General features: G+C 33.1%; 3 protein-coding genes across 7 annotated transcripts; 2 read left to right on the top strand and 1 right to left on the bottom strand.

The window, feature by feature from the left end:
• Positions 1-8856: 8856 nt before the first annotated feature.
• On the top strand, positions 8857-12303 carry LOC126657823 (receptor-like protein kinase HSL1). The gene is made up of 2 exons (XM_050352611.2): positions 8857-11547; positions 11728-12303. Exons 1-2 carry the CDS (start codon positions 8940-8942, stop codon positions 12174-12176), a joined length of 3057 nt encoding a protein of 1018 aa, XP_050208568.1. The 5' UTR covers positions 8857-8939; the 3' UTR covers positions 12177-12303.
• Positions 12304-12449: 146 nt separating this feature from the next.
• Positions 12450-18989, bottom strand: LOC126657839 (nuclear poly(A) polymerase 4-like). Of its 5 annotated transcripts, none has more exons than XR_007633471.2 (13): positions 18520-18989; positions 18301-18378; positions 17636-17743; positions 16706-16768; positions 16454-16615; positions 15939-16052; positions 15794-15856; positions 15384-15713; positions 15134-15298; positions 14016-15029; positions 13825-13913; positions 13183-13256; positions 12450-13096 (listed from the first exon to the last, which is right to left on the bottom strand). XR_007633471.2 is itself a non-coding variant. In XM_050352614.2 (13 exons), the coding sequence occupies exons 1-11, from the start codon at positions 18664-18666 to the stop codon at positions 13827-13829; spliced, it is 2331 nt and encodes a 776-aa protein (XP_050208571.1). In that variant the 5' UTR covers positions 18667-18989; the 3' UTR covers positions 12450-13096; positions 13213-13256; positions 13825-13826. The 5 variants fall into 5 exon arrangements, 3 of the variants coding, with proteins under 3 accessions (XP_050208571.1, XP_050208570.1, XP_050208569.1); XR_007633465.2 differs by having other exon boundaries at positions 12450-13093; XM_050352614.2 differs by having other exon boundaries at positions 13213-13256.
• A 1812-nt stretch (positions 18990-20801) lies between these two features.
• Positions 20802-27196, top strand: LOC126657885 (endoribonuclease YBEY, chloroplastic). The gene is made up of 12 exons (XM_050352615.2): positions 20802-21242; positions 21323-21574; positions 21677-21772; positions 22286-22463; positions 22574-22642; positions 22733-22833; positions 23116-23208; positions 23977-24048; positions 24520-24639; positions 24718-24768; positions 25213-25401; positions 26704-27196. Exons 1-12 carry the CDS (start codon positions 20895-20897, stop codon positions 26869-26871), a joined length of 1737 nt encoding a protein of 578 aa, XP_050208572.1. The 5' UTR covers positions 20802-20894; the 3' UTR covers positions 26872-27196.
• The last annotated feature ends 80 nt before the right edge of the window (positions 27197-27276 follow it).

Below are 27276 nucleotides of genomic sequence, written 5' to 3'. Positions count from 1 at the left end.
GTGGCAATGATTTTTTATTTGTAATTTTTGGACAAAAAAATACAATTTGAGTGCCACATGCATCTTTTGCAGAAACAATTTGGTTGAAATAAAATTGAAGCTTAATAATTAAATTGTAACAAAATTCAATTTGATAATAATTGAAAGGACTCAAAATTTAATCATCAAGATGCAAAAAAATCGATATTTTGGATACCCTCGACCCTTATAAAAATAATACCAAATACATCATAAAACAATAATTATAAAGTATTCGAAAATTATATTATATGAAACCATTAATTTATTTAAATAAAAACAAACAAAAATCTAAAGATAAAATTCTGGCGTCATACAAATAATTCGAGAAATTCAACTAATTATGAGAATTCTCGGACACTATTTATTTTCTTACAACTTTCATCTTCAATGTATGCTTTATTCTTGATATATCTCAATGATATGACAACAACTTTGATTCATTAAAAAAATGAATTTAAAGTTTAAAAAACTAAACAGTATTGATCTAATTAAGAACTAATACACCAAAATAAAAGATACTATCATCAAACACACATAAAATTAATTTATGTGTTAATTGTCCTTTATTTAATTTATATGTTAATTACCCTTTACTTAGAGCATCTCCAACAACGCTCTCTATTTTAAAGACCATCTTTAACTAAATAGAGAGCATCTTTATAAATAGAGATGCAAAATTTAAATTATATTCAATGGACTCTTTAAATTTTCTAATTTTTCTCTTTTTCTAATTTTATTATTCTCACTTTTTCTCCTTTTAAAGAATCCCAGCCAAACACAAGCAGAATTTTCTATACTTTAATTATTTGTAAAGATTGAAGTCTCAAATAATCAAATAATTTTAAAGAACATGGCACTTTGTTAATCTATTGTTTATGTTTTAGATGTTATGATAATTACTCTCACATGAACCAAGCATGTTCTTCAAATTTCCAGAATATGTGAGATATGTATTTTAAGAACTTTGAAATTTTTTGCTAGTATTCAAATCTGCTGGAATTAATCAAAAACCCAACAATAAAGAAAAGGGCATAGCAGCTAGAACTTCAATAATTCATCACAGTTAACTTTTCACCCAACTCGTTCAACAAAAACAACAACCAAATTTCAATCCTACAAAACCAAATTCATCAAAGTAAAATTTGACATACAATTACTTTAAACAGAGAAAAACCCTAAAAATCTCAAAAGTTAAATTAATTACTTACTTCAGTTCAAAAAGAAGAAAAAAAGAAGAGAATCAAAGATAACAAACATTAAATTACACAAACTCCATCAACTTGCCGATTGAAATTCAACTGAAATAAAAAAGAAGTGCAATATGAAAATTATTATTAAATCGGCAGTTTTACAATTAGTAGAAGAGAGACAATTTTCCTCCTAAAAATCAGGAAAGTTTGGAAAGAGAATTGATTAGTGATAAAATAAACGTGATTTTCAAAAATACAGAGTTGGTTTGGCTCTCTAGATGTGGAGAGCCAAACTCACTCTTTATTTTTAATTTTAAAAATAAAGAGCCCATTGGACCACCATTTTTAAATTATACTCTTTATTTTAAAGAGTTTTGGACTTTTAAAGAGTCCATTGTGGATGCTCTTACAAGTTGAGGAGACAAATTGTCAATTAAGTTGAAAATTTTATTACAGAGGAAAAATAGAGAGAGGTGAGAGGAACCACTGTTTCCTCATTTTTCAAATGATTGATATATCCTCTCTCTCTATCTTAATATAATAGTTTTATTTTTAAAAACACAAATATTTAAAAAAAAAATAGTTAGTATAGTTATAATATTATATTTTTTCAATTTTATCTCTAACTAGTAATTACGATTAAATTTAACTTTATTAAAAAAATTAAAATATTAAATAATAATTGAAAAGTATAAAATTTAATTAATGATTGTCAAAATTAATAATTTATAACCATTTTTATTGTAAAAAAGTCGACAAATGAGTTTTTTAAATATCTCATTTACTGCACCATATTTTTTAGATATTAACTTAACAATATTTAAATAAAAATTATGTTAATTAATGGGACTATTATTTTGGAACTGATAAAAATGAAAAATGATACTATAATTTTAGAACGGAGAGAGTATTATTTATTAAATGATCGATACATTTGAATATTTGATATTTAAATAACAAAAAAATTATTGTGTAGCTTATTTAAAGAGATCATCGAATTATTAATTTTATTTTAAAAACGGTGTTAAACTATGAACTTTGTTTTAAAAAGGATACTAACTTTGGTTACTAAAAAGAAATAAAATAATAATTTAACATTGATTTTTGATAAATGACATACGGTAAAATAAAATGATAACTTTAATGACAAACAAATAAAATAAAATAAAATAAAATAAAATATCTATTTTAAAATTAGTGAAAGTTTAGTCAGGACGGAATCAGGCGTATAGTTTGAGGGGTCATCCGCCCCGTATATCTTTTAACAAAAATACTCTTCAATTTTCTTTTTAAATTATAGTTAGTTTTATGCATTTAGCCTCCTAAAAAGAATTATATGATTATGTTTTCTCATTTAATAAAAGCTAGTTCCTCTCCTAAGTTTAGTAATATATAAAATTTTATATTTTATTAGAGAATTTTTTAGATAGATTCAGTTTACCACGTGATTTGTGTACTAGCCTATTATATTATAACATGTCATTAAAATAATGATACTATCGTAATATTACTATTTAAAAGTGTAAAAATATTATAAAAAAAATTATAACAGTGTCACTATTTTAATTACGTGTCATAATATAATAAGTTAGTATACAGATGATGTAATAAAGTGAGTCTATCTAAAAATTTCTCGTCTTATTAAAAGTGAGGCGGGTTGGAAGGAAAATTGAAGCAAATACTCAAAAGAAGGGGAAAAAAAGTCAAAAATGCAATCTATGGGTAGAAAGAGGCTATCCTAGTTTGAGTAGATGAGAAAATAATAAATGGAAAAACAGCCACTATAGATAAGAAAAACAGGAAATAATAATAATTAAAAGTTTGACGAAGGAAGTTTCTATAAAGATAGTCAAAAATGAACAACTAAGAGTAGACTAAAATTGAAGAAACATGAAGCTTCCTCTCCTCTCTTTCTGATGCTTTATTCACATTTCTTTATTCCCTATCTTCTCTTATATTTGCACATGCTTATGATTAAAACTACATAATTGCCCTTCAAGGCCGTAAGAAAGTGGTGTACTGAATAATTAATCGGTAAGAATAATTAATTTTATATAGATGAAAATATGATAATTTATTTATATATTATATAATATGCTTAGGTTCAATCATAATTTGATAACTAATACTAGTTAATAGGTGGTTGAATCTTAACATTTATAAATTTATTTATATTTGTATTCATAAACAACGTGGAATTATTTTTAACACTTCCTCCCAAGTACAACCAGAACTGAACATTCAGTTGTCACTTAAAATTGAAACTGCCCCTAAAATTCTTGCGATTTAATACGTAACGTCGACGTCAGATCGGGCCACTGAGACTGAACATCCAGATGGACAACCGTATATTTAAGAATCCGGGTCAGACCGCTTGTATACCATATTAGAAATATAATTTAATTAATTGACAAGAGTAGTTCATTTTATATAGATGAAAATGTGACAACCCACATACTTATGAAATGTTATTAAATTTAACCATGACTTAATAACCAGTACTAGTTAATAAGTGGTTGAGACTTCACTTATAAATTCATTTATATTTATATTCCTAAATAATGTGAGTTATCTTTAACATCACCAATTAAAAAAAAGTATATGTGTTGCGGCGTCTAATAAGATCATGAGTTCAAACTTCCCATCACTACTACTAATATTTAACAAATGAGACTTTAATAAGAACTTTATATATATATATATATATATATATATATATATATATATATATATATATATATATATAAAGTAGGTGCAGACCCACTAACTAAAAAAAAGTGAGAGATAATAAAATAAATTGCTTTCAAATTCTCCACATATATCATAATTTATACTTTCGTCTTTCTTATTTAAAATTAAATAATATAGTTTTTTTATTTTCGTTAATATTTTAGTCATTCCGGTCATTTTTATTGTTAGTCAATTAAATTAAAAGATTTAACTAAGAAAATTCAAGTTCAATTTAATACATTGTTTTTGATAAATAGTTCAATTTAATACATAAAATTATATTTTTAATATATAAATAAAAATTATACATTATGAAATTTATCGATTTAATAACTTTAATTTAATTTTTAATATTTTTTTAGAATTTTTATTTATTTTTTAATTTTAAAAAATGACTAAAGTAAGAAAATTTAAAAAAAGAAATAAAAAATGTATAAAACAAATTAAATTGAATTTTTTTGTTGACAAAAAAATAATCTTTCATTAATATCAAACAGTTACTAAAGTAAGAATTTATGAAAGTTATAATTGTTTTTGATAACTTGGCATGAAACAAGATGCAAAATCTTGTTAGCACATCGCCTCATAAAATTAAAATTAAAATTACGCAATTGTTTTACCATAATATAGATTTAATTTTTCGCTGTCTAACACAAATAAACCTTTCATAAAAAAATGACAATAAATTTTTCATATAAAAAGACAATTACCACAGTAAAAAATATAAAAAAACTAATATAACCTCTAAACGATTAGTCTCCAGGCTTAAAAGATCTTGATCTATTTATGATTCTTGATTCGTATATATATTGAAATTGATGTGCCTCGTCGATAAGTTTACCAACAAAAATAAAAAAAGATTAAAAAATTCGGCTATTTATTTTATTCTACGTAAAGCAATAAAAAAATGGCTACCGCCAAAAGCAAGAATACACCATTGACGATAGCTGAAGTAACAAAAACTCTTGACAGATGGATTTTTTATTTGAGAGGGAAAAAAGAGAGAAAAATTTATGAGCTCACTTAAATTAAAATAAATTTAATTTATGAAATTATTTAATCTCGTGAAAATATAATTTTATTTATATTTGTATCAATTATAAATTTAAGTACTAGATTAAAAAAGAGTCAGTGCAAATTAAATCACGAACTCTAACGTGACTTACAATTACAACACGAATTTTAAAATTTGACAATATCAATTACCAACTTTCATTTTTTGACAAGTCAAATTTATGAAATCATTTAACCTTATATTATTTTTAGCATCGCGTAAATGTGGTGAATTAGTAGGAACATAAACGAGTCGAGTTCGAGTTATACCAAGCTAGTGCTAGAGCTCGAGTGTATTATACAAGTTCGAGCTCGAATGAGGCTTAAACTTTCAAGCTCGAACTTGAGCTCTCGACGTCAACTCGAATTTATTAAATTAAAATTGAAAATTACCATATTTGATATATTTAATTTTTTTTCACTATATAATATGAAATTCAAACAATAGATGATATATACCTAAATTTAGAGGTATAAAAATGCACGTCTAAGCTCACGAGCATGACACGTCTTTAATTGATTTTTGAGTTTGATTTAAATTTTTTCGAATCTATTTTGATTTTTTTTTCCAAATGGATCTTAAAATAATTAACGAGCATCTCAACTCATTTACGCTCTTATGTACTACTATAGCAATATCATTTCATTTATTAAAAGTTATATTATATTAAACAAAAATTGAAGTGCTACCAAATAAATCAAATGACGAATAAAATCTACTTAAAAGATAAAAAAATAAAATAAATAATTAAGAATAAATTTAACGATATTAAATATGCAGAAAAATTATTCATGTGTGAATTTTCATAATACTATTCATATTCTTAAAAGTTTCATCTTCAAGAGTCCATCTATAATATGACTTCAATTAAATCTAAAAAAAACATTGATTCATCAAAAAAATTCCAACTTTAATGTAACTTATGTTTTCAATCTAGAGGAATTTGCACAAATTTTTTTTTTTAAATTTATTTGTTCTCAATGTCTCACTTTCAAAAATTTACTTTTTTATTTTATTTTTCTTTATTTTTAGTTGTACCTCAATTAGCAAAATACCGCATTTGCATTTTTACTCTCATTTTTTTAAATACATGCAAATTTCATTTTATCTTTTTTTTTTATCTCTCTCCTCTTTTTCTTATTCTTTTTTTCTTTTTTCTTCCTCCTCCTCCTTATTTTTCTTCTTATTTTCTCTACAACTTTTTTTTTAATTTCTTCCATAATTTCTTAGCAAATTCTATTTAAATTTTCTATAAATTATTTAATATATTCGATTTATAATACTAACAATCAAAGATTTGAAACAAATAAGAAATCAACGATGAAAAAATCAATCGTATTCGTCTCAGAAAATTTAAAGCTACGGAATATTACGTCATCGCCATCATCATATCTCTTATTCTGGATCTTCTTCTTCTTCTTCTTTTTTATTTTATTTTTATTTTTTATGTATTATTTTTTAATTTTTATTGATGATTTATGTTCACACGTTTGAAACTATTGTAAACCGTTTGAAACTGTTTTTAGAAATCGTTTTAAATTGTTTGTTTGAAACCTTTATAAACCATTGAACACTTTGCAAATTGTTTTTATAACTAATTTATTTTTTTTATGAAATGTTTGACACTGTTTTTAGAATCCGTTTGAAACTGATTTAAACTTTTGTAAACTGTTTGAAATATTTTTAAATTGTTTGAAACTATTTTTAAATTGTTTGAAACTATTTTTAAATTGTTTGAAACTATTTTTAGATAAAGGTTGCAATTTGTATTTTATGAAACTGTTTGAAACCTTTATAAACTATTTGAAATCTTTGTAAACTGTTTGAAACTCTTGTAAACTATTTGAAACCATTGTATAATTTTTTTAAATGACAATAAATATGTGTTTTAGAAATTGTTTGAAACCGTTTGAAGCCGTTTTTAATAGATTTTTAATGAGAATAAATAAATTAAAAATTTATAGTTTTTTTGTTTTTGGAGAAAGTTATGATTGTCGGATTTGGATTCCAAGTAGAATTTGAAGCGATTTGATTACGAATTAAAAATTCGAGCGGATCTGAAACTAAATTTAAAACTCACAATAAATTTTAAAAATGTGGCGATAGTATTAGAAAAATCAATCTATTTAATTTTATGAGCTGAAAATTTTAAATATATTGATTAAATTATTAGTTATTTTGATTGGATGAAGTGAAAAAAAGAAGAAAAAAGAAGAAGAGTAAGAAAAAAAAGGAGCATGAGTATAAATTCAAAACGGTAAAGTATAAAAATAAAAGAGTAGAATAAAAAAATAAAGACTGAACACGCTGGAGTATGGAAATCAAGTTGGAAAATTATAATCAAGAAGAAATGCTAATATATTATTTTTAGATATTTTGTTAATTATCCTTTTAATCTAACTTGTGGTCTAGGTACTCAAATACAAAATAACATCAAAAAACACCAAAACAATCATAGATTATAGTAATTTCTCGGTCAGAGGCTATAAAAATTATTCCTCCCAATTTAAAAATTGAACTTTAGTTGAAAGTTTTCTTTTAGAGAAAGAACACGGAGAGACAAAAGGTAAATGGTTCTTTTAGAATGAAAAAGATTAATGTTTTTTTTTTTTTTGAGAATTAGATTAATGTTATTTACTATTATTATTATTGATCTTTTTAATGAAATAGTCTTAAAGAATTCCTACTATTTTTGCCTTTAAGCAAGTAAATGAATATCGTGATTACTGGTGCAAAGCAAAGTGGGTTTTTGATTTTTGTGTCCGTAAGGCATTAAAATTTCCGATTTTATGCCTTCTTGAAATTTAATTCCAAAAGAGTGTCTGGGTTCACGCGTTCTGCATTGCGGGAATACGGAACACGTGGCGTTCCACATTCCTACAATGCGGAACGCATTAATCAACTGATTAATTACTCCCTAATGATTGGGGAGTACTTTTGTCTCCCCAATCATTGGTGTACCAATATTATTTATATACAAATTTAATCTAAAAATTATATATTCATTTCGTCTCAATAAAGTTCAACCGCTTAAAAAAAATATACCATTGAGAAAATCGATTTGACATTTGTAAAATTTAAAAAATTAGTATGATAATATTAATAAAAAAATTGAAACAACCCAGTTTAATGAGTTAAAAATATCATACTGCGTTTTAATTTTTTTTATCAATACCATACAAATTTTTTAAATTTATAAATGTCAAGTCGATTTTTTTAATAGTATACTTTTTTTAAGTGATCAAACTTTATTGAGACGAAATGGATATATAATTTTTAGATTAAATTTTTATTTAGATAATATTGGTACACTAGATTTGCTTTTTGTCATTTGTAGTAGATGTTGTATTTTTAATATATTATTTATTTTGAAAATCGTTGTTTAAATATAATTAATATTATATCGTATCTTAAAATTATATCATTTGTTAATTTATATCGTTTGTTAATATTAATTTAAAATCATTTATTAATATTATATCGTTTTTTAAAATTGTTAAAGTGCCCAAATATTAAAGTTGCTTAATTAGCTGATTATTAATTTAATCAGCTAATTAATGCGTTCCGCATTGTAGGAATGCGGAACGTCACGTGTTCCGCATTCCCACGATGCGGAACGCGTGGGCCCAGATATTTTTTGATATTAAATTCTAAAGAGACACTAAATCGAAAATTTCAGTGCTTTATAGGCATACAAAAATCAAAAACCCAGGCAAAGTTTAGTTGAGAAGTGATAGCAACGACTTTTTTTACCAGTTGACTCACCCATTAACGTTATAGTGGTGGAATTGTAATTATTACCATTTCCAGTGTCATTACACCAACCTTAATCCATTACATATAACCTCACTCCTACCCTACAATTTCAAACCAACCCATTCCCTTTCCCGGCAAAATCCCCCTCGCCGGAGAAACTAACCGTAACACAAAACTACCCCTCCAAAATGTCCAAATTCCCACTCCACTTCTTTTTTCTCTTCTTGATCTCAATACCCTCCAAAGTAATTTCACAAACCACCACCAACACAGAACAGTCCACTCTCTTGAGCATCAAGCAACAGCTAGGCAACCCCCCTTCCTTACAATCTTGGAACTCGTCATCCCCGCCGTGCACTTGGCCGGAGATTAACTGCACGGATGACGGCACCGTCACTGGTCTGTTACTCCGTGACAAGAACATCACAGTACCAATTCCATCAACAATCTGTGATCTCAAGAACCTGAGTTATCTTGACTTGGCTTATAATTACATTCCTGGTCAATTTCCAAAATTTCTTTACAGTTGCTCCAATCTTGAAAGCTTGGATCTTTCTCAAAATTATTTTGTGGGCCCAGTTCCTGATGATATTGATAATCTTTCTAATTTGAAATATATTGATCTTGGAGCTAATAATTTCTCTGGTGCTATTCCTGCTGCGGTTGGTAATTTACCAAAGTTGCAGACTTTGTTTCTTTATCAGAACCAGTTCAATGGTACTTTTCCTAAGGAGATTATTAATTTGTCTAATCTTGAGCAGTTAGGGTTAGCTTTTAATGGGTTTGTGCCTTCAACTATTCCTGTGGAGTTTGGTAATCTTAGAAATTTGAAGTTACTGTGGATGAGAGATGCAAATTTGGTAGGTAATATACCTGAAAGTTTGAGCAATTTATCGAGTCTCGTGGAGTTGGATTTAGCAGTGAATAAACTTGAAGGTAAAATTCCTGATGGGTTGTTTTTATTGAAGAATTTGACAAATTTGTATCTGTTTCACAATCAATTGTCTGGTGGGTTATCTCAGAAAGTAGAAGCTTTGGATTTGGCTGAAATTGATATTGCTATCAACAACTTGACCGGTTCAATACCAGAAGATTTTGGCAAGTTACAGAATTTAAAAGTTCTGCATCTCTATATGAATCAACTATCTGGTGAATTACCTCGAAGTTTAGGACTTCTGCCTGAGCTGTCGTCTTTTCGGATTTTCACCAACAACTTGAGTGGAGTTCTGCCACCGGAAATAGGCCTCCACTCAAAGCTCGTGTCTTTCGAGGTTTCGACTAATCGTTTCAGTGGTCAACTGCCGGAAAATCTCTGTTTTGGAGGTAAGCTGATTGGTGTTGTTGCGTATACAAACAACCTGACAGGACAAGTGCCTCAATCGCTCGGCAGTTGTGCTACTTTGATCACGGTTCAGCTTTATAATAACAGGTTTTTCGGCCAGATACCTTCAGGTATTTGGACCGCAATCAATATGACATACTTGATGCTAAGTAACAATTCTTTTTCCGGTCAAATTCCGAGCTCTTTGGCTCGGAATTTGACAAGGCTAGAGCTTAGCAACAATAAATTTTCAGGCTCGATTCCGACTGGTTCCTCTAGTTGGGTGAATTTGGTTATTTTTGAGGCAAGTAATAATCTGTTGTCAGGTGAAATTCCTGTGGAATTGACCAGCCTCTCTTTCCTTAACAATCTTTTGCTTGATGGGAATCAACTTTCCGGTCAGCTCCCGTCCAGGATTATCTCCTGGAAGACATTGAACACGCTAGATCTTGCAAGAAATGATCTTTCTGGTCAAATCCCAGCAGCAATGGGATCTTTACCTAATTTACTTTACTTAGACTTGTCTCAAAACCATCTCTCCGGAAAAATCCCATCCGAATTCGCCAATCTGAACCTTGTATCTCTCGACTTATCGTCTAATCAGTTTTCCGGTCAAATCCCAGAGAAGTATGATAACCTTGCTTATGAGAATAGCTTCCTGAATAATTCTAATCTTTGTGCTGTGAATCCTGTTCTAGACCTTCCAAATTGCTACACTAGAACTCGTAATTCAGATAAATTGTCCTCTAAGGTTCTGGCCTTGATTCTTGTTCTTACAATAACTGTTTTCATAGTTGCTGTTTCGTTAACTATGTTGGCTGTTCGAGATTACTTGCGAAAGAAGCAAAAACACGAGCTGGAAACATGGAAGTTGACATCGTTTCAGCGAGTGGATTTCACACAAGCAAACGTTTTGGCGAGTTTGACAGAAAATAATCTGATCGGAAGCGGAGGATCAGGGAAGGTATACCGAATTCCTGTAAACCGTGCAGGAGAATCTGTTGCTGTAAAAAGAATTTGGAATAACAGAATGTTCGATACAAAACATGAAAAGGAATTTCTCGCCGAGGTTGAAATCTTAGGCGCGATCAGGCATGCAAACATAGTGAAGCTGTTGTGCTGTGTTTCGAGTGAGGACTCGAAGCTTCTGGTGTATGAGTACATGGAGAATCAAAGCCTTGACAGATGGCTTTATGGGAAGAAGAGAATATCATCAGCGGCAGGGCCAAATTCTGTCGTCTTGGATTGGCCTAGGAGGTTGCAGATTGCCATCGGAGCTGCACAAGGACTATGCTATATGCACCATGATTGCTCTCCACCGATCATTCACCGGGACGTGAAGTCTAGTAACATCCTGCTGGATTCTGAATTCACGGCAAGGATAGCAGATTTCGGGTTGGCCAAAATCGTGACCAAGGAAGGAGAAGCCCGTACGATGTCTGCTGTAGCAGGCTCTTATGGCTATATAGCCCCAGGTGAGAGCATAAGCTATCTATGAAACTTATCGAGTCCAACGTTTTTGCATTTCGGATTTCATTTTTGAGAAAAAAAACAGCTTCCGAAAGAAATTCTATTTTTATGATCTTTTCTTGTAAAAACTATCATTTCTCTCTCTCTCTTTTTAATGCTTTCTGTTTCCACGTTTTCCATTGCAGAGTATGCTTATACAGTCAAAGTGAACGAGAAGATTGATGTCTATAGTTTCGGAGTTGTTCTTCTAGAATTAGTGACAGGAAGAGAGCCAAACAGCGGAGATGAGAACTCCAGCCTTGCAGAATGGGCATGGAAGCAAAATGCAGACGGAAAGCCGATTGTCGACTGCTTTGATGAGGAAATCAAGAAAACATGTTATCTGGAAGAGATGACTGGTGTGTTCAATCTAGGGCTTTTTTGCACTAGCCAACTTCCAAACCAAAGGCCTTCAATGAAGGATGTTTTGCAGGTTTTACGTAGATACTCTCCCAAGTTTAAAAAAGACAGGATAGCAAGTGAGTTTGATGTTGCTCCTCTACTAGGCACTGCTACATATCTTTCGAGTTATAGACGGAGTAAGAGAGTATCGGATGCCGACTACGAAAGCGACTTGGTCTTTAGCAGCGTATGATAATACAACATACACTAGTGTTGTTTTTGCCGATATTGTAGCATCGAAAATAATGCACAACTCTTACTAGGAGTTCATTGTGTACTATAGCTACTTTAGCAATACAATTTTCAAATTTTCTACTTCACCCATCAGAAAAACATGAAGATATTTTGCAGCTTGGGCCATCATTTTTTCTGATGCGCTCAGCTGAATCATCAACAGAGCAACCTCGGACAATCTCATCCTCGGTTTACTGCAGACTGAACTGGTATGTGTAAATTACAAAACAAATTGAGTGCAAAGAAGCATTATGCCGTATGTATTTCTTTTCAGATAAGTAAAGCCAGAAGTCTCAAAAAGACATGCTCATGTATCTATTTGTTTGATTTTTCTCGTACGGAAAATTTAAAAAAGAAACAAGAAAAATCTCTGTACTTGAATTACAATGTAATGTATAAAATGCCCTAAAAGCCACACAAAAGGCTTGAACATCAAAAAGAGAAGCAAACGCCCCCTTCCATTGTTCCATGTGAATATTGGGTCCAAGTAACCTTTAAAGGGCCCGACTGGACCAGAACCACCCAAAGTTTCAGGAAAATAAAAGCATAAAAATTCCTGAACTGTGCAAGGAGAAGTTATTCACTGCTCTAAAACAGCAGAGAATGTTATCAAAACATCAGCAAGTTCAACGGTTTCCTGGGAGCTAAGTCAGCAACAAACACTGCAAATCTGAGAAAACTGGCCCAAATCACCAAGCAAGCGCTGTTGATGCTAATCTCCCCGTCCACATCACAGAGCCAAGGCAGAAACCCGGTAAACTGATGAAAGCCAGCAATAAATATGTGCACTTACCAAATTGCTGGCCTCCCACTCTGAAACACCGAACCCGTCAGATAACGGATCCCGAATGTTGAGCTGTTGACTTCAGGCTCAACCTGCTAAACCAGAGGCAAGGAAACAAACAAATACAACAGCATAAAGATATTTTGATTAGGAAAACAAAATTGAGGTTCAAAATGCATGCCTTATCACCGGCTTCTGCCAAAATTCTGACCTAGCTCCTTCAGAATTTACAACCTTTCCAGTTTCAGTATTTGGCTAGAACAACACAGAGGAATCCAAAAAAAAAAAAAAAACAGTAGTTAGGCGTTTGAGTGCAAAAAATCAAGGTCGGTCATGTATCTGAGCCTTAAAACACTAAACATGGCCACATTCTTAAGCACAGTTACTTGAAGCATAGCACTTATAGTGGTGCAGAACCTGTGACCACATATGCACCAGTTAGGAGATCTTCTATGCAAAACAAATAGTATGAAGAAACAAATGTTTCAGAATTAGAATTTACTGAAATTGTAAAAAAAAAAAGCAACTTAGTATATAAGCAAAAGATAATATGCCAAATTTTAACCTATTAACATATAGAGATCTTATCAATTGAAGCACCTAATACTGAGCCTCATCTTACTTGGAAGTTCTGCAGCACTGAAATTCTCAGTGGAACTCTTTACCAGCTAAAATTTACAGATTACCTAAGTCATCATTATGATCCAAACTCCATAAAGAAAGCACAAGAAAATGATAAATAAGTAGGCCAAAAAGAAAGTTACTGGATAACACAAACTAATCAAACAAAAATAAGTTGAGGTCAGCAATCTAAATAACATACCTCTAATCTTCTGGCAATGCACTTTGAAATGCTCTGCCCGTATTTAAACAGCCCTGAAGTGTATCTGAATCCGCAGCTACCATATCACCCTGCAAAGATTCCCACTCTCACTATCTCCTCCATAACTTCGGCTAATGTTTCTGCCATCCGCTACAATCTTTAACCCAAAATCTTCAAACAGAATAACTCACCTCATAATTGAGGTTCCGAGCACTGGAATTTGAACCTAAAACATTTTGATCAAGTTCTACCACTGCTGTTTGATTACAAGGTCTGACTAGCTCTTCATCAACCTCCATAGCAATTGCTGCCCAACTTAACAATCCCTTGGTAGATCCATTCTCTTCATTCTCCATGGAAGCTGACACTGGATCTCCAGTTCTCTCTATGCTGCTGGTCTTATGTGCTTTCTCTATTTCAGCATTGGATGTTCCACATGGATCAAGCAACTCCACTTTCAGATCTGGACTGACGAATTTGCATTCGGCTTGCTCCATCTTATCTATTACTACAGGCAAATGTTCCAAATCCATAGAACTACCAACACTGGATACAGCTTCATATTTAACAGTTTCAGCCACCTGGACAACACTGCCAAAGATACCTTTTCCAATGTCTGACTGCCCTGTATGCGACTTAGCCTCAGAATTGCTATAAAAACCCCCAACAGTGGCAAACCCTATTTTAACCTCTTCAGAGAAGCTAGCCAGAGATGTTCCATCGCACCTACTACTATTACTTTCTGGAGAAACAGAATGAACCCTTTGTGGGCTTATAGAAGCCCGTTTCTCAGGTTTAACTGGCTTTACACCAACCACTTCATGGTCATTCTTTCTCTTAAGATGCCCCTCAACGGACCCAGCCCTTGGAGTATCTTCACTAGGTTTACCAGCCTGCTGGCTTGGATGCCTCGATGGACGAGACCTCTTGTATCCATCAGGAAAAACAAAAGCCGGAAGCTGCCTTCTGCGAACATGAGATACATAAATTTCCATTCCTGGTTTCCAAAACATATACATGTTTATATCTTGCCTAAACTCATCAACTGTTCCCCGTATATCAAATTGCTGGCCTTCCTGACCACTTAACCCCTCACTCCTCTGTAAGCCCATGAAGAAAGCACAATGTGGACATTGCTTGGATATGTCAATGTACTCATTTGGATAAGGATGGCATTGCAGCATCCCATTTGTATCTCTTTCTATCTGCATAGTGCACATAGGAACACATGAGAGAAATAACTCCGGCTAAATCTTTCGATTAAAAGCAAGGGAATATACAACTAGAACAGAGGAGGTAAAGCCCTTGCCTTCAAGGTCAATTGTCTAAGCCGAGACTCCACCCAGCCTTTCCAAGCCAGCAAATCATCAGCATCTGCCGCATTAATATCAATCTGCAAGTAGTTTTTGTATGCCTCAAAGAAAAGATAGGGCTCAAACAGAGCACTCCACTGAGCCTTGTTCAGCTCAATCTCCTGCAGGGGTGACAGAGATAAAAGAAAATGCGTCAGTAGCATAATGTAGGCAGCTGAGGCAGAAACTTAACACTTATGCTCTCACCTCACATATCTTGTTACCACATAGAAATTGCTCCATCATCACTCGGAGAGTACTCACAGACACATTGTAGCTAGAATTCATACAAGGATAAGCAGGTGTTATAATTGGCATTTGATGAAATCGGTCTCGAGGGTTTCTTCGAGGATCCCATACAGGAAATCCATGTTCATCTTCTTCTATTGAACACAGCATCACGGGGTTCGGCCATCGCCATTGTGTATATACTCTAAAAAATCGAGAAACTAGCATGCTAGGGATCGCATTGGGATAAAGTTGGCATAGCCGTGCGACTAAAAGAGCCCAATTTACACCACCAAGGAAACCAGTAACCTATATAATTCGAAGGCAAATGAAAAACTGTAATATTAAGGAAACAATTTCTATGACATAGGAAAGCGTGCTCATCTTACATTTGAATACACACCACGCCTTTTAGCCCAAAATTTCAAACATCTAAGCGTCGTTCGAAAATGCTACAATTTTGTCAAGGGTTAAAATAATATTTAAGTAACAAAATAGTAAAATAAGCCAGGTGAAATCGCACAGTATGTTCACCTCAACATTAGGCACAAGTTTAAGGATTTGATCAGCAACCCTGCACCCGTTAAGACTTCGAACAGTTTGCTCATCAACATCAGATAGCACAGACCCATGAGAGATGTCCAGGTCCTGTATAAATTAGCTCCAATATTCTACATTAAATGCTATAAACAATTCAAAGCATGACATCATAAACTCTAGAATACATTCATACGCAAATTGGTGAAAGAGCAGAAAACAACAAAATACAAATCTGAAAGAAACTAAGACCATATTACTCCACCAGTGCATAAGTTGATCAGTAAAACAAAAACCTGAGCATCAAATGCATAAAAAGATTAAATACAAAATTACATGGACCAACTAGCAACAAAATAAGAAAACAATGAACAAAATGCATCGGAACTGTATAATTATATTTGAATAGGTTATATAAAGATAACCAAACATATCTAAACTAAAATCCTAACTGCATCATTCCTCCATAAAAAGGGGCCATTTGTCAATAATATTTAGAAGAGAGAACTTACGTCAGGAACAACCAGACAAGAAATACTTGCATAAAGAAGATCAACTGATATTCCCTGGAACTTGAATTTCATAACTGGGACGTGCGCGTCTGGAACTGGTTGAAGCTCAGTAACTTCATCCATTTCAGCCAGAATGTCATGTAAAATAATGAAGAAATCTTCCTGAAAAAATGCACTCAAAAATGTTAAAGGAAACCTTATGTGGAACTTACTGAAAATTCCTTATGCAAGAAAGTCATGATTAAAAGTCACCTCTCGGTTCACATAAGATGGCCCGACGCATAAGGTGTCTATGTCAGCCCCAGGACCATGAACCTGTTAAAATAGCAATTTATTACTCAATCTCAGGTTGTACATTTCATTTATCTGCAAAAAATACACTTTGTTCAACAAACACAAGGAGTAGAGAATTAGAAATCCAGCTACTTTTGACAACCAACCGAGTAAACATTTTCCATCATTTCAAACCCACAAATTCAGGAAGGAATAACAGTATATACTCAGCCACGGTGAATTATCCATTACGAGGTTAATAAGTATTCAAATTTTTTAGCCAAAAGGCTAATCTTGAAGCTTGTGTATGCCTTTAAACTTCTAAACTATTACACATGCCCCAAAGACCACAAAGTTAGGATTGAAAAACTTTCCCAGTTTGACAACTGAGTCAAAATGTTTCCATCAATTCAAGCCATGAATTCAGCAAGGCAGAATGAACAGTTATATGCTCACAGCCAGCCATTACGAGGTTAACAAACATTCATTTTTAGCAAAATGAATGCTAATGTGGAGGCATGTGTATGATATACATATACTATTAAAATATTACACGCGCTCAAAGATCACGAAGTTTGAATTAAAAAAACTTTAACAATTTATACTTCATTCAGAGTTCAAAATTCCTAGAAAATAGTCCCATATAGGAATGAAAATGTGAAACCAACGTACAAGGATATATCAGCTACCAACTATAAATGCAACCTCATATAACCAGCAACGTACAAGGATATATCAGCTACCAACTATAAATGCAACCTCGTATAACCAGCTAGTTAATCACCTTAAGATCACATAAAAAATTAGTTCATAATGCTAGGGCAGTGCTTTTACAGCACAAGAACATATTAAAAATGACAAAGCGAAGCCTCTTATAGCATAAGAGGACTTATTGTTGGGCATGCTTACCCCCAAACGATAAGACCCAAAAGTGAAAATTACTGCATTTCCTTCCTCCACCATTTGTTCTGTGTAGCCCCTTTGGCGTGTCAGGTGCTTAACCCAACCTTTTACAATCTACGTAAAAAGCCAATTTTATCACAAACACTGTTTCAAAATATCAAACTGCATCCCATTAGAAACAAAATGGGATCACCTATTGCATAGGATCTGAAGAAAAATAAGAGACCCCTATAGGTAACGGTGCGAGATTTTGAAAACGTTCCACTAAAGATAAAATTAGTTTATAGTTAAGAACTGAAAATGAAAAATCTAGAGCTTAAATCAAATAAACTCAAGTTAAAGTTCTTTCTTGAATGATTAACGAAAGTCAGCAGGGATTGTAACCTTGCAAAATCATTTACTGGTGGCATGATTCTTTTGCCTTCAAAATTCCTTGTTTTTGTTTAAGTCCAAATAATTGAATTTAAGCAAGTAAGCAACTATAAGCTTTTCAAAGAGATTGTAACTAAATCTAATTTTTGCTTTCTTTTTCCATACTCTTGGGAACACTGTGTTGAACAGTGAAGCCAAAACCACCATAAAAATTCTAGTCCTCTTAAGAGTTTACTAGTTTAAATCGTTGGTTCAGCTAAAATAATAGCTAACATTTTGGCAATTACAAACTGAAATACCTGATCAATGCGGCGAAGAACCTCTTCTCTTTTCAAATTCTCCTCTTTGTTCTCGTATAAACCCGAATCAACCAGAAACTTTTCAAAACAAATGTACATTACAGATGAGATGAAATCACTAAAAAAACAATAAAAACATTAACTCCTAGCTGCCAAAATCAACATGAAATGCCTGAATGAATTTCCAACAGTAAATTTAAAAATGTGGAGTTCTTTTACCTTCTCCAGATCAGCATTACGAAGAAGATCAGCCTCAGTAGGGCCAGCAAGTGAAATTGGCTTGGTGATCCCATACCTCTTAGTAGAAGTTGTAGTACTCGTTGGTTGCGATTGTGAAGCTCCGTTAGTACCCGGAGAATCCCCCATTTTTCAACGATAAGACTTAACAAAAATTGAAAATCGCAAACCCTAAAAAATTGAAGCAATGGAATCAAATCCACAAAATAAAACAAAAGGGAGCTCAATGAGATTGAGAATCAATCGATGGAAGTAAAAAGCTGGAACAGATGGAAACCCTAATTTGAAAAAGTCAAAGATGAAGCACAACTTTTTTTTGAATCACGAGTTTGAAAATAAACCAATTATGAATCTATTAAAAAAATTTGAAAATCAATTAAGGGAAAAACGAAAGAAAGAGAGGAAAATAAGCAAGTGAGTGAGCTTGGGAATTTTTTCTTTTTTGGTTTTGGTGGAAACAAAAATAGAATTGGAAAATATGTTTTTACAGTTTGGCACGCGGTTTCTCCGTCTCTCTGTAATTTATCTCTCCACGTGGATTTTTATTCTTTTATTACTATAAAATTATTTGATGAATGCCGTAATTAAAAATTAACCAGTTTACTACTCCTTCAAAAATTTCATGAAGTATAGGTGTATTGAAAAACCGTTCATGTAATTTTCGTTATTTTTTTTGGTGACGAGGACTCACTCTACTGAGCCGAAACTCAATATCATTGTCAAACCCCGGGATGTGGACCGCCCGCAAGTCCACTTACCTGGTAATTCCGGGCTATAATGGCCAGCAATCCAACCTCAATCACTCCATATTAAGAAAGGGCGTAGCCGGGGTTCGAACCCGCGACCTTCGGCGCCCAGATGACTGAGTTTTAGACCACTAGACCAAACCCGTGCGGGCAATTTTCGTTATTATTAATGAAAATTTTAGCCTTTGTTAAAAAAAAAGGGTGTGTAGCGGAATGAGGCGTGCACATAAAATTTTAGTAACCACAATACTATTAGTTATTAAAACTTGAGACAACTTGTGTAAAACAAGACAAAAAATGACGTGTAGTGTTAGAGGTGGAAAATGATTGATTTTGACGAGCGGGAGTTTTAACCTTCCGCGCTCTCAAAAAAATAGGGGGAGATTCGAAAGATTCAATGGGGAGATTCGAAAGATTCAATGGGGAGAATCTCTCACCAATAGAGATTTCATAACATTTTCACTAGCCCCTAGTCCAACCTACTTAAAGCGAAGTATTCTTGATAGAAATTGGATAGCGTTCAATTATCTATAACTCTCTTTCCAACTTTTCGATCTTCCCGTTCATTCCTGTTTGCAATACCTCTTCTTTTTCATCTTTTCGGGTTGAGAAGTTACTCGGAATGCTGCCAAAATATCAGTATCTTTGGTTTCATATTCAGGAGTATAATAAGTCAATTTATAATCTTTAACACCAGCCTTGAACCCTACACTTGCTTTTAGTCTCTGTTTGTGGTGACATAAGTCTCTCCCTACAAATCATGAATTAAGAGTTGATTCAGGAGCTTCTTCTTTAGTCTAGATTCTAAATAACAATAAAATAAAAAGAAACGGCTGAGCGAGAACAAGAAGCGATCGTAGTCTGCAGCCGATAGCTCTACTAAGCAAAGAACGGCTCGCTGGTCTAGAAAAGTTGTGCACCCTCAAAAAGCACAACCACACTCTATCTTTCTTCCTTACGAGTATTTCTTTTCATTTTGAAGACGGGCCTTGCGTTCGATTCGAAAGGCATGATTTTCAGTAATGTCTCTCTGGTTTGATGGTTGCACATGCTAAAAATCCGGCACATTCCGTTTTGTTTTTCATTCCAGTCTTTTGCAATACTTTCTTGAAAACTGACTTCAGATATGAAACTTCAAGTATTCAAAGACGCTCTTGTTATTTCCAACAATATAACTCGGTAACAGATGGCTTCTTCCAATATCGTGATTGGGTCGACCGGACCAAATCATGAGTGAAAAGAAAATCGAAAATGTACATAATTGTATTTTTTTTTGACTCTACCAATTGAATCAGAATGTCAACTTTATTCATGTTAGGAGGCCGAATAATCAAATTGCTCACGCTCTAACTAAGTGGGGAATGTTTTTTTTTGGTAAGAATTGTAATTATAGCGGAGAAGTGCCCGTTAAATGAAATTGTAAACCCCATTGTTTGATGAATAAAGAGCTTATTTCTTCTAAAAAAAAGAAAAAAAAAACTCTATTTCTGAAAAAGAAAAATATTCTCATCGGGGGCTGCAAATTTTCTCATTCTAGACCGCCGTTCCCTTCAAGCGAATTAAAAACCAATTAAGAGTTCAAATACTTTCTGAAACGAAGATTATTCATATATGCTCCCTCGCCTTTCTTCCTCCACCCTTCCAATGGCGCGTCTCTTCCTACGCGCCACCTCTCTTCCTTTCGCAACTGCCATTATCTCCTCTGCTCACTCTTCTTCTTCTTACGCACTTTCCTTCGTCACTCCCAAATCAAACCCTTTCAATTTCCCTTCAGTTTCTAAACAATTCCACGCTCTCCCCCGAACAAATCCCGAAATAACCGGCGCTACAGTTTGTCTTGCACAGAGAGGTTATCGGAAAGTACGGAGACGAGCACTCGCCAGAAGTAAAGAAAAAGAATTGCACCTTAACGTCAGTATTTGTATTGAAGACGGCCTTCCTGATGATCCCGAAATCTTGGTAACATTTAATTATGGTTAACTGTTCAAACATTATTAGTATTCTTGACTGAATTTCTTTTAATTTTTAATTTTGTGCAGAGTATAGCAGAATTGCTTAAACTAAATGTACCAATGGCAGTGAAATTAGCATTTGATGGATTAAAAGATTCAAATTACAAGACTCGAGATACTGTAATATCTGATCTTGGAGGTTTTGAAAGTGTGGAATTGTCTGTTTTACTTTGCAACGACGAGTTTATTCGCGAGCTTAATAAAGAATGGAGAGATGAGGATCATGCTACTGATGTTCTTTCAATGTCTCAGCATATTCCTGGTCTTGACCTCCCTGTTGTAAGTACTTTTGGGCAATTGTTATTTTATCTGTTTCGACTAAAAATCAATGAGATAAGTGCTTTGGAATTTTAGTTAGTTGACGTGGTAAAGTTCTTGCAGCTTATGTTGGGTGATGTAGTTATTTCCGTTGAGACTGCTGCTCGACAAGCTGAGGAACGAGGGCATTCTCTTGTTGACGAAGTTCGCATTCTCTTGGTTGGTGCCTAGTTTCAATGTTGGTTCAATTGAATATGCTATATTGGTAGTTTTTTTTTTTTGATTTTGCTAAATATTTGAAGATTGCTATTAAAAGTGTCAGTTGCCTATGACTTCAGCTGATATTCAAGAGAATCACCTATAGATAACACTCATCGTGGCAGTACAGTCATAATAACATTTTAAATAATGAGCTTGGGAAAATCTTTGACTTTGACTTTAACTTTGAAACCCCTACCCGCCCACGGAAAGTGAAACTTTTTCTCATTTTTCTAAGGGAAAGCAACCTTGTGGACATGCCTCTTTTTATTCTAATCTTCTAAAGGCTGTGAGTTGGATGAGGTTTTTGGAGAGGCGTTCAGCAAGGAGACGAGTATGTTTTAGTTGTTAATTTTTGAAGGATACAAACATAACAGACTGAAAAAGACGGCTCTATGTCTAGAAATGTAGTTGCGCCATAAGATTTTAACATCAACCACATTTCTAAATTCCTTAACCTATCATCATTTGCAGGTTCATGGCTTGTTGCATCTTTTAGGATTTGATCATGAGATTAGTGAAGAGGCTGAAGCTGAAATGGAGAAGGAGGAAGAACTGCTTTTAAAGAGTCTTGAGTGGAAAGGAAAAGGACTAATTCAAAGTGCATATGATAATGACTCTGATGTGAATCTTCAAACAGAAAATTTAGATGGTAATTACAATGTATTATTTTTTGTCAATGTAAGTTTAAGCTTGCTTTTAATATTTCAAAGTTACCTTCTGCTACAAACGCAAATGTTCTTACATAAACTTTGTCAAAAGACAGGAAGAAAGAAGGCAGCCTTCGATTCTATAAACCAAAATTCAGCTATATCTTTTGTGATATGGATGGTATGCTTACCCTGAAACTTGGAGAATGATGTTTCATGGCTTTAGCCACTGACTATTAATATTTTTTTCCTCTTTATTTCTGAATGTAAGGAACCTTGCTGAACAGCAAAAGTCTAATTTCCTCTGCAAATGCCAAAGCTCTAAAGGAAGCTTTGTCAAGGGGTCTGAAGGTGGTGATAGCAACTGGAAAAGTAAGAAACTGTAAATCCTTCCTCTTCCATTTGCAGTCAATTGATTACCAGGGTTTAAAGTGTATGTTTAGTCACAGCTTTTTTTAGATGAGCTTCTATTTTTTTCCGATTCATCTTAACATTGAAACTTAAGTTTCATGTTGCTTTAAACTAAGCTGGTTTGTCATTCTGTCTTTAATTATCTATTAGCTGAGGTTTCCTATGCTTTTTTTTTTTCAGTCAGTTTGTGATGTATATTTTGAAGCTTCTAGTTGATAATTCTTGATTTGAACTTTGGAATAGGCTCGTCCTGCTGTTATAAGTATTATGAAGATGGTAGATTTAGCCGGCAAAGATGGTGTTATCTCTGAGTTTTCTCCTGGAGTTTTTCTTCAGGTTTTTGCATTCTCCTTTATTCGTCAATCTTCATTTTGTTCAACTGGCTATAGCAAGTTTCGCTTATTAATGCATATGTTTTTTCAACATTTTTTTTCAGGGACATTATCCGCTGTTTAGAGATTTTATTTCAATACAATTGTCTATGCATTCTTTTAAATAGAATCATATGCATAAAAAATTTCTTAAGCTCAACCTGCATTGAGCATAGTATTTGTCATGCAATTTGATCTCTGTCTTTACATTCAGGTGCTCCAAGAGCACAGCTAGATTACTGCCTTTTCTTCTCTCTATGGCTACCACAAGCTAGAAAAGCACCAGTCTTGAAGTGATCCATACATTACATTTTAAGCTCTCCTGCTAATGTTACAAAATTAACAGTTCTAACTTGGGGCTTACATTTATAATGCTCAAGGAACAATGGAGAGGAGACATGTTTTTTAATTTGTGATTTGTATAAATGATTAGATGAGTAATAAATGAGGGGCCTGACATACTATCATGAATCCTTGAAGCTATAAAAGTAATGTCCAAATTCTTGTTTTCTTAGAGCTATTAACATGTAAATAAACACCTTTTCTTAAGATGTTGCACTTAAAACTTTCTCGTATGTGCTCTACCGCCTGTTTTTCTCTTTGAGTTCTAAACAAAAAGGCCAATATTGATTTAATTGTACTTCTGGTTGCATTTAATGTTCTTTCCTTCAGTCTAGCTGTTGATTAAATTCCTTTTGATAATCGCTTATTATTGGTTTCTACATGATCTCAGGGATTGCTTGTTTATGGTAGACAAGGTAGGGAAATTTATAGAAGCAATTTAGATCCAAGTGTCTGCAAACAGGTTAGTAAATGTTTGAACTCAGTTCAGTTTTAACTATATTCATGTGTGGGAATGTAAAAAAAGTATTTTACTTTAATTCAAACACACAGAAGTCTTAATACTATCTGTACAGTTGGTTTTAAGTTCCATTGTCTGGTGGTACTTCATTGCGACGTCATTATGGCATTTTTTGCAGTTGCACATTGTGATGTTATCATTGATTAGAAGTAGAATTTCATGTCCTTGTCTTGTATGATTATCTTCTCTGCTTCTTGGCTGCATGTGCAGTGCGGCAGTGTTATTTTGAGGTGGTTGCCTGTGAGATTGCTTTAGAATCCTGTTTAGGAGTCAAGTTGTTGGGATTACAGAATTTGTTTTAACTGCCCTCTCTTCTGGATTGACACTGGTGCATTTACCCGAGCATTGTTGAATTGTCTGTTGTTATCGTTATTGTTATTCTTCTCTTTGACCATCATATAATCATAATTGCAGGCATGCCTCTACTCTTGGGAGCATAAGTTTCCTCTCATTGCATTTAGCAATGACCGGTGCTTAACATTATTTGATCACCCTCTTGTTGATTCACTACATACCATATATCATGAGCCAAAGGTGCACACGTAATAATAGTTCTCTTGGTATTGCCTTAAAAATTTTGCTTAAAATAACTAACAAAAGCAATCTTTACAGGCCGAGATCATGCCTTCAGTTGAGCATCTCTTGGCTGCTTCTGACATTCAGGTATGGTCACAAACATCGTCTTCTGTTCACTCTAAGAAGTAGAATAAACATGTTCTACTAGAAAGGTGTAAATTGTAATAATTACATTTACAATGTGACTGACACCAGATGAGAAAACAAAAACACCAACAAATAGATTATTCATTTTATTTATTTGAGTGTGATTTACAAACCCATCTTTCAGTTTGAATTTTGTTAATGCTGTCAGTCTCTAATATGACTCTTAGAGTCAGAATATCAAAGGCATGCTTTGTCCAAGTTTGAGTGCATCTCACTCTAAAGCAAATTATTATTTCCCATATGATTTAATTAAATCAGATTTCAGAATAAGTGGGAGCATGTAATGTACTGACATCTATTCATTTATTTATGTATGTGAGCAAAAGAAAGTTGATGTTTCTATCTTCCTTCCTTTTTTACCACTCCCCTCTCTTGGACGTACAGAAGCTTATATTTTTAGACACGGCTGAGGGAGTGGCCACTACATTGCGGCCATACTGGTCAGAAGCAACAGGGGATCGTGCCAGTGTTGTGCAAGCTGTTCCAGACATGCTTGAAATTGTTCCGCGTGGAACCTCAAAAGGGAATGGAGTAAAAATGCTGCTTGATCATTTGGGTGTCTCCGCAAAGGAGGTATAGGATATTCTTCATTTTCTTTCATGCATATCTTTATTAAGAAATAATAAGGCATCTGAAGTTATAGGTGTAATGGCCCTTAAATATTTCAAAAAATGATAAAGTGGGAAATCAGTTAAAATAGATGGAAGTATGTGAAGCTAACTGGACAAATTTTTGGCCAAACATTGTATCTGAAATTCAGTCAAAAGACATGTCTATTTACTCTTATGAACTTGTTCCTGATTGGTTCTTGTCAAATAACCATTCCACATAAAAGGGGTAATTAATCCTGAGGGTACCCAAACTATCGCTTTATTGTATTTTGGTGACCAAACTTTGGTTCGTTTCATTTTAGTTATTAAACTTTATTTTTCAACAGAGATTTTCCGACCAAAATGCTGACGTGACAGTTATGTTTTGCCACACGGCAATCATTTTTTACTTGTATTTTTCTGAAAACTTGTCACTTATGCATAATTTCCATTTTTCGGGGAGTTTTTCGATCAAATTATGCATACATGTCAAGTTTTAAAGAAAAGAAAAAGTAAATTCTGGCTGTTACATATGCGATTTTTGTCGGAAAACCTCTCGTGGAAACAAAATTAAAGTTTAGTAATCAAATGGAAAAGAAATTAAAGTCTGGTAACTAAATTGAAACGAATCAAACTTTGGTGACCAAAATGCAAAAAATTATGATAGTTTGGGTACCCTTGGGATCAATTACCACATATAAAAGTTCAAGATGTTAGTTGAGGCTCCAATAATAATATTATTTCTAATACATCAACACACGCGAATGCTCATTAAATATCGAACTCTAGACCTTCAATTATAGAGGCTCTAATATCATATCAAATAACTGATCCACCTAAAAGTTCAAACTGATATGTGAGGCTCCAATAATAGTTTTTAAGTCTAACATTTCAATAAATTAGTAAAAAAACAAGTGATAAATCGATATAGTGAACTCATCTCGCGGATCAAAAGGAATCATTTTGGAATAAAATTTAAAAAGTTTCTTTTAATTTTCGATAATTGAAATTGAGACGGATAGTTTCTTTGTAAACTTTCTTTATAAATTATCAAATAATCAATCCACGTAAAACTTCAAGTTGTTAGCTCCAACAATAATGTTAATTCTAACACACTCTGCACATGGATGTCATTGGCCTTGAAGTATGAAAAAGTATAGGCTCACTTTACCTTATGTATCTAACTAATCAAATGGGGGTTGATCATAGAGGATACGGTACTATATCTTCACCTAAAAGTTCTAGTAGTATCATCTTTCAACAATTCTAATATCATAATTTTCAGATAATGGCTATAGGAGATGGTGAAAATGATATTGAGATGCTTGAGCTGGCCTCTCTAGGCATTGCCCTTAAAAATGGAGCAGAAAAGACAAAAGCTGTGGCTGATGTAATTGGTGTGAGCAATGATGAAGATGGTGTAGCAGATGCCATCTACCGGTATGCATTTTGAGCTTCGGAAAGCTTTGAGCAAAATATCAGAAACATATGGTGCAGGATTTAACTTGCCAGTTTTGATACTAATTTGTTTTCCTTCTGAAGAATCATTAGGCTATTATTACAAACTAGAATATCCTCACCCCTCATTTATTAAATGAACAAATAAGGGAATAGGCAAACAGCCAGCTCTGATCCTGCTGAAGCTGAGCCAGGATTACCTCCATGATAAATGTAGTTATTATTTCAGCTTCATAGAGGTTCTTATGAGGCTTATATTTTTTAAAGAATAGTGTTATTCTTTATTTATATGAGATTTCAGTAAATAGTTCTTGTTAGAATTGTTTATGCGATAAAGTCAAAATCTGCATTTATATTTACCCTCCCAGTCCGGTAGGGTAAGGTAACCACGCTTGACCGT

The sequence above is a fragment of the Mercurialis annua genome, linkage group LG1-X (assembly GCF_937616625.2).
Source record: "Mercurialis annua linkage group LG1-X, ddMerAnnu1.2, whole genome shotgun sequence".
Classification (NCBI taxonomy): domain Eukaryota; kingdom Viridiplantae; phylum Streptophyta; class Magnoliopsida; order Malpighiales; family Euphorbiaceae; genus Mercurialis; species Mercurialis annua.
The sequence above is the reverse complement of the archived record's forward strand: the minus strand, read 5'-3'. Positions and strand labels throughout refer to the sequence as shown.

Coding starts and splice junctions, on each gene's coding strand:
- LOC126657839 (XM_050352612.2), bottom strand. CDS start 18,666: ATGGGGGATTCTCCGGGTACTAACGGAGCTTCACAATCGCAACCAACG. Junction 15,030..15,133: donor TTAGACAATTGACCTTGAAG/GCAAGGGCTTTA, acceptor TGCACTATGCAG/ATAGAAAGAGATACAAATGG. Junction 13,914..14,015: donor CTCGGAACCTCAATTATGAG/GTGAGTTATTCT, acceptor GAATCTTTGCAG/GGTGATATGGTAGCTGCGGA.
- LOC126657885 (XM_050352615.2), top strand. CDS start 20,895: ATGCTCCCTCGCCTTTCTTCCTCCACCCTTCCAATGGCGCGTCTCTTC. Junction 22,643..22,732: donor TATCTTTTGTGATATGGATG/GTATGCTTACCC, acceptor TCTGAATGTAAG/GAACCTTGCTGAACAGCAAA. Junction 24,049..24,519: donor ATCCAAGTGTCTGCAAACAG/GTTAGTAAATGT, acceptor TCATAATTGCAG/GCATGCCTCTACTCTTGGGA.
- LOC126657823 (XM_050352611.2), top strand. CDS start 8,940: ATGTCCAAATTCCCACTCCACTTCTTTTTTCTCTTCTTGATCTCAATA. Junction 11,548..11,727: donor TTATGGCTATATAGCCCCAG/GTGAGAGCATAA, acceptor TTTCCATTGCAG/AGTATGCTTATACAGTCAAA.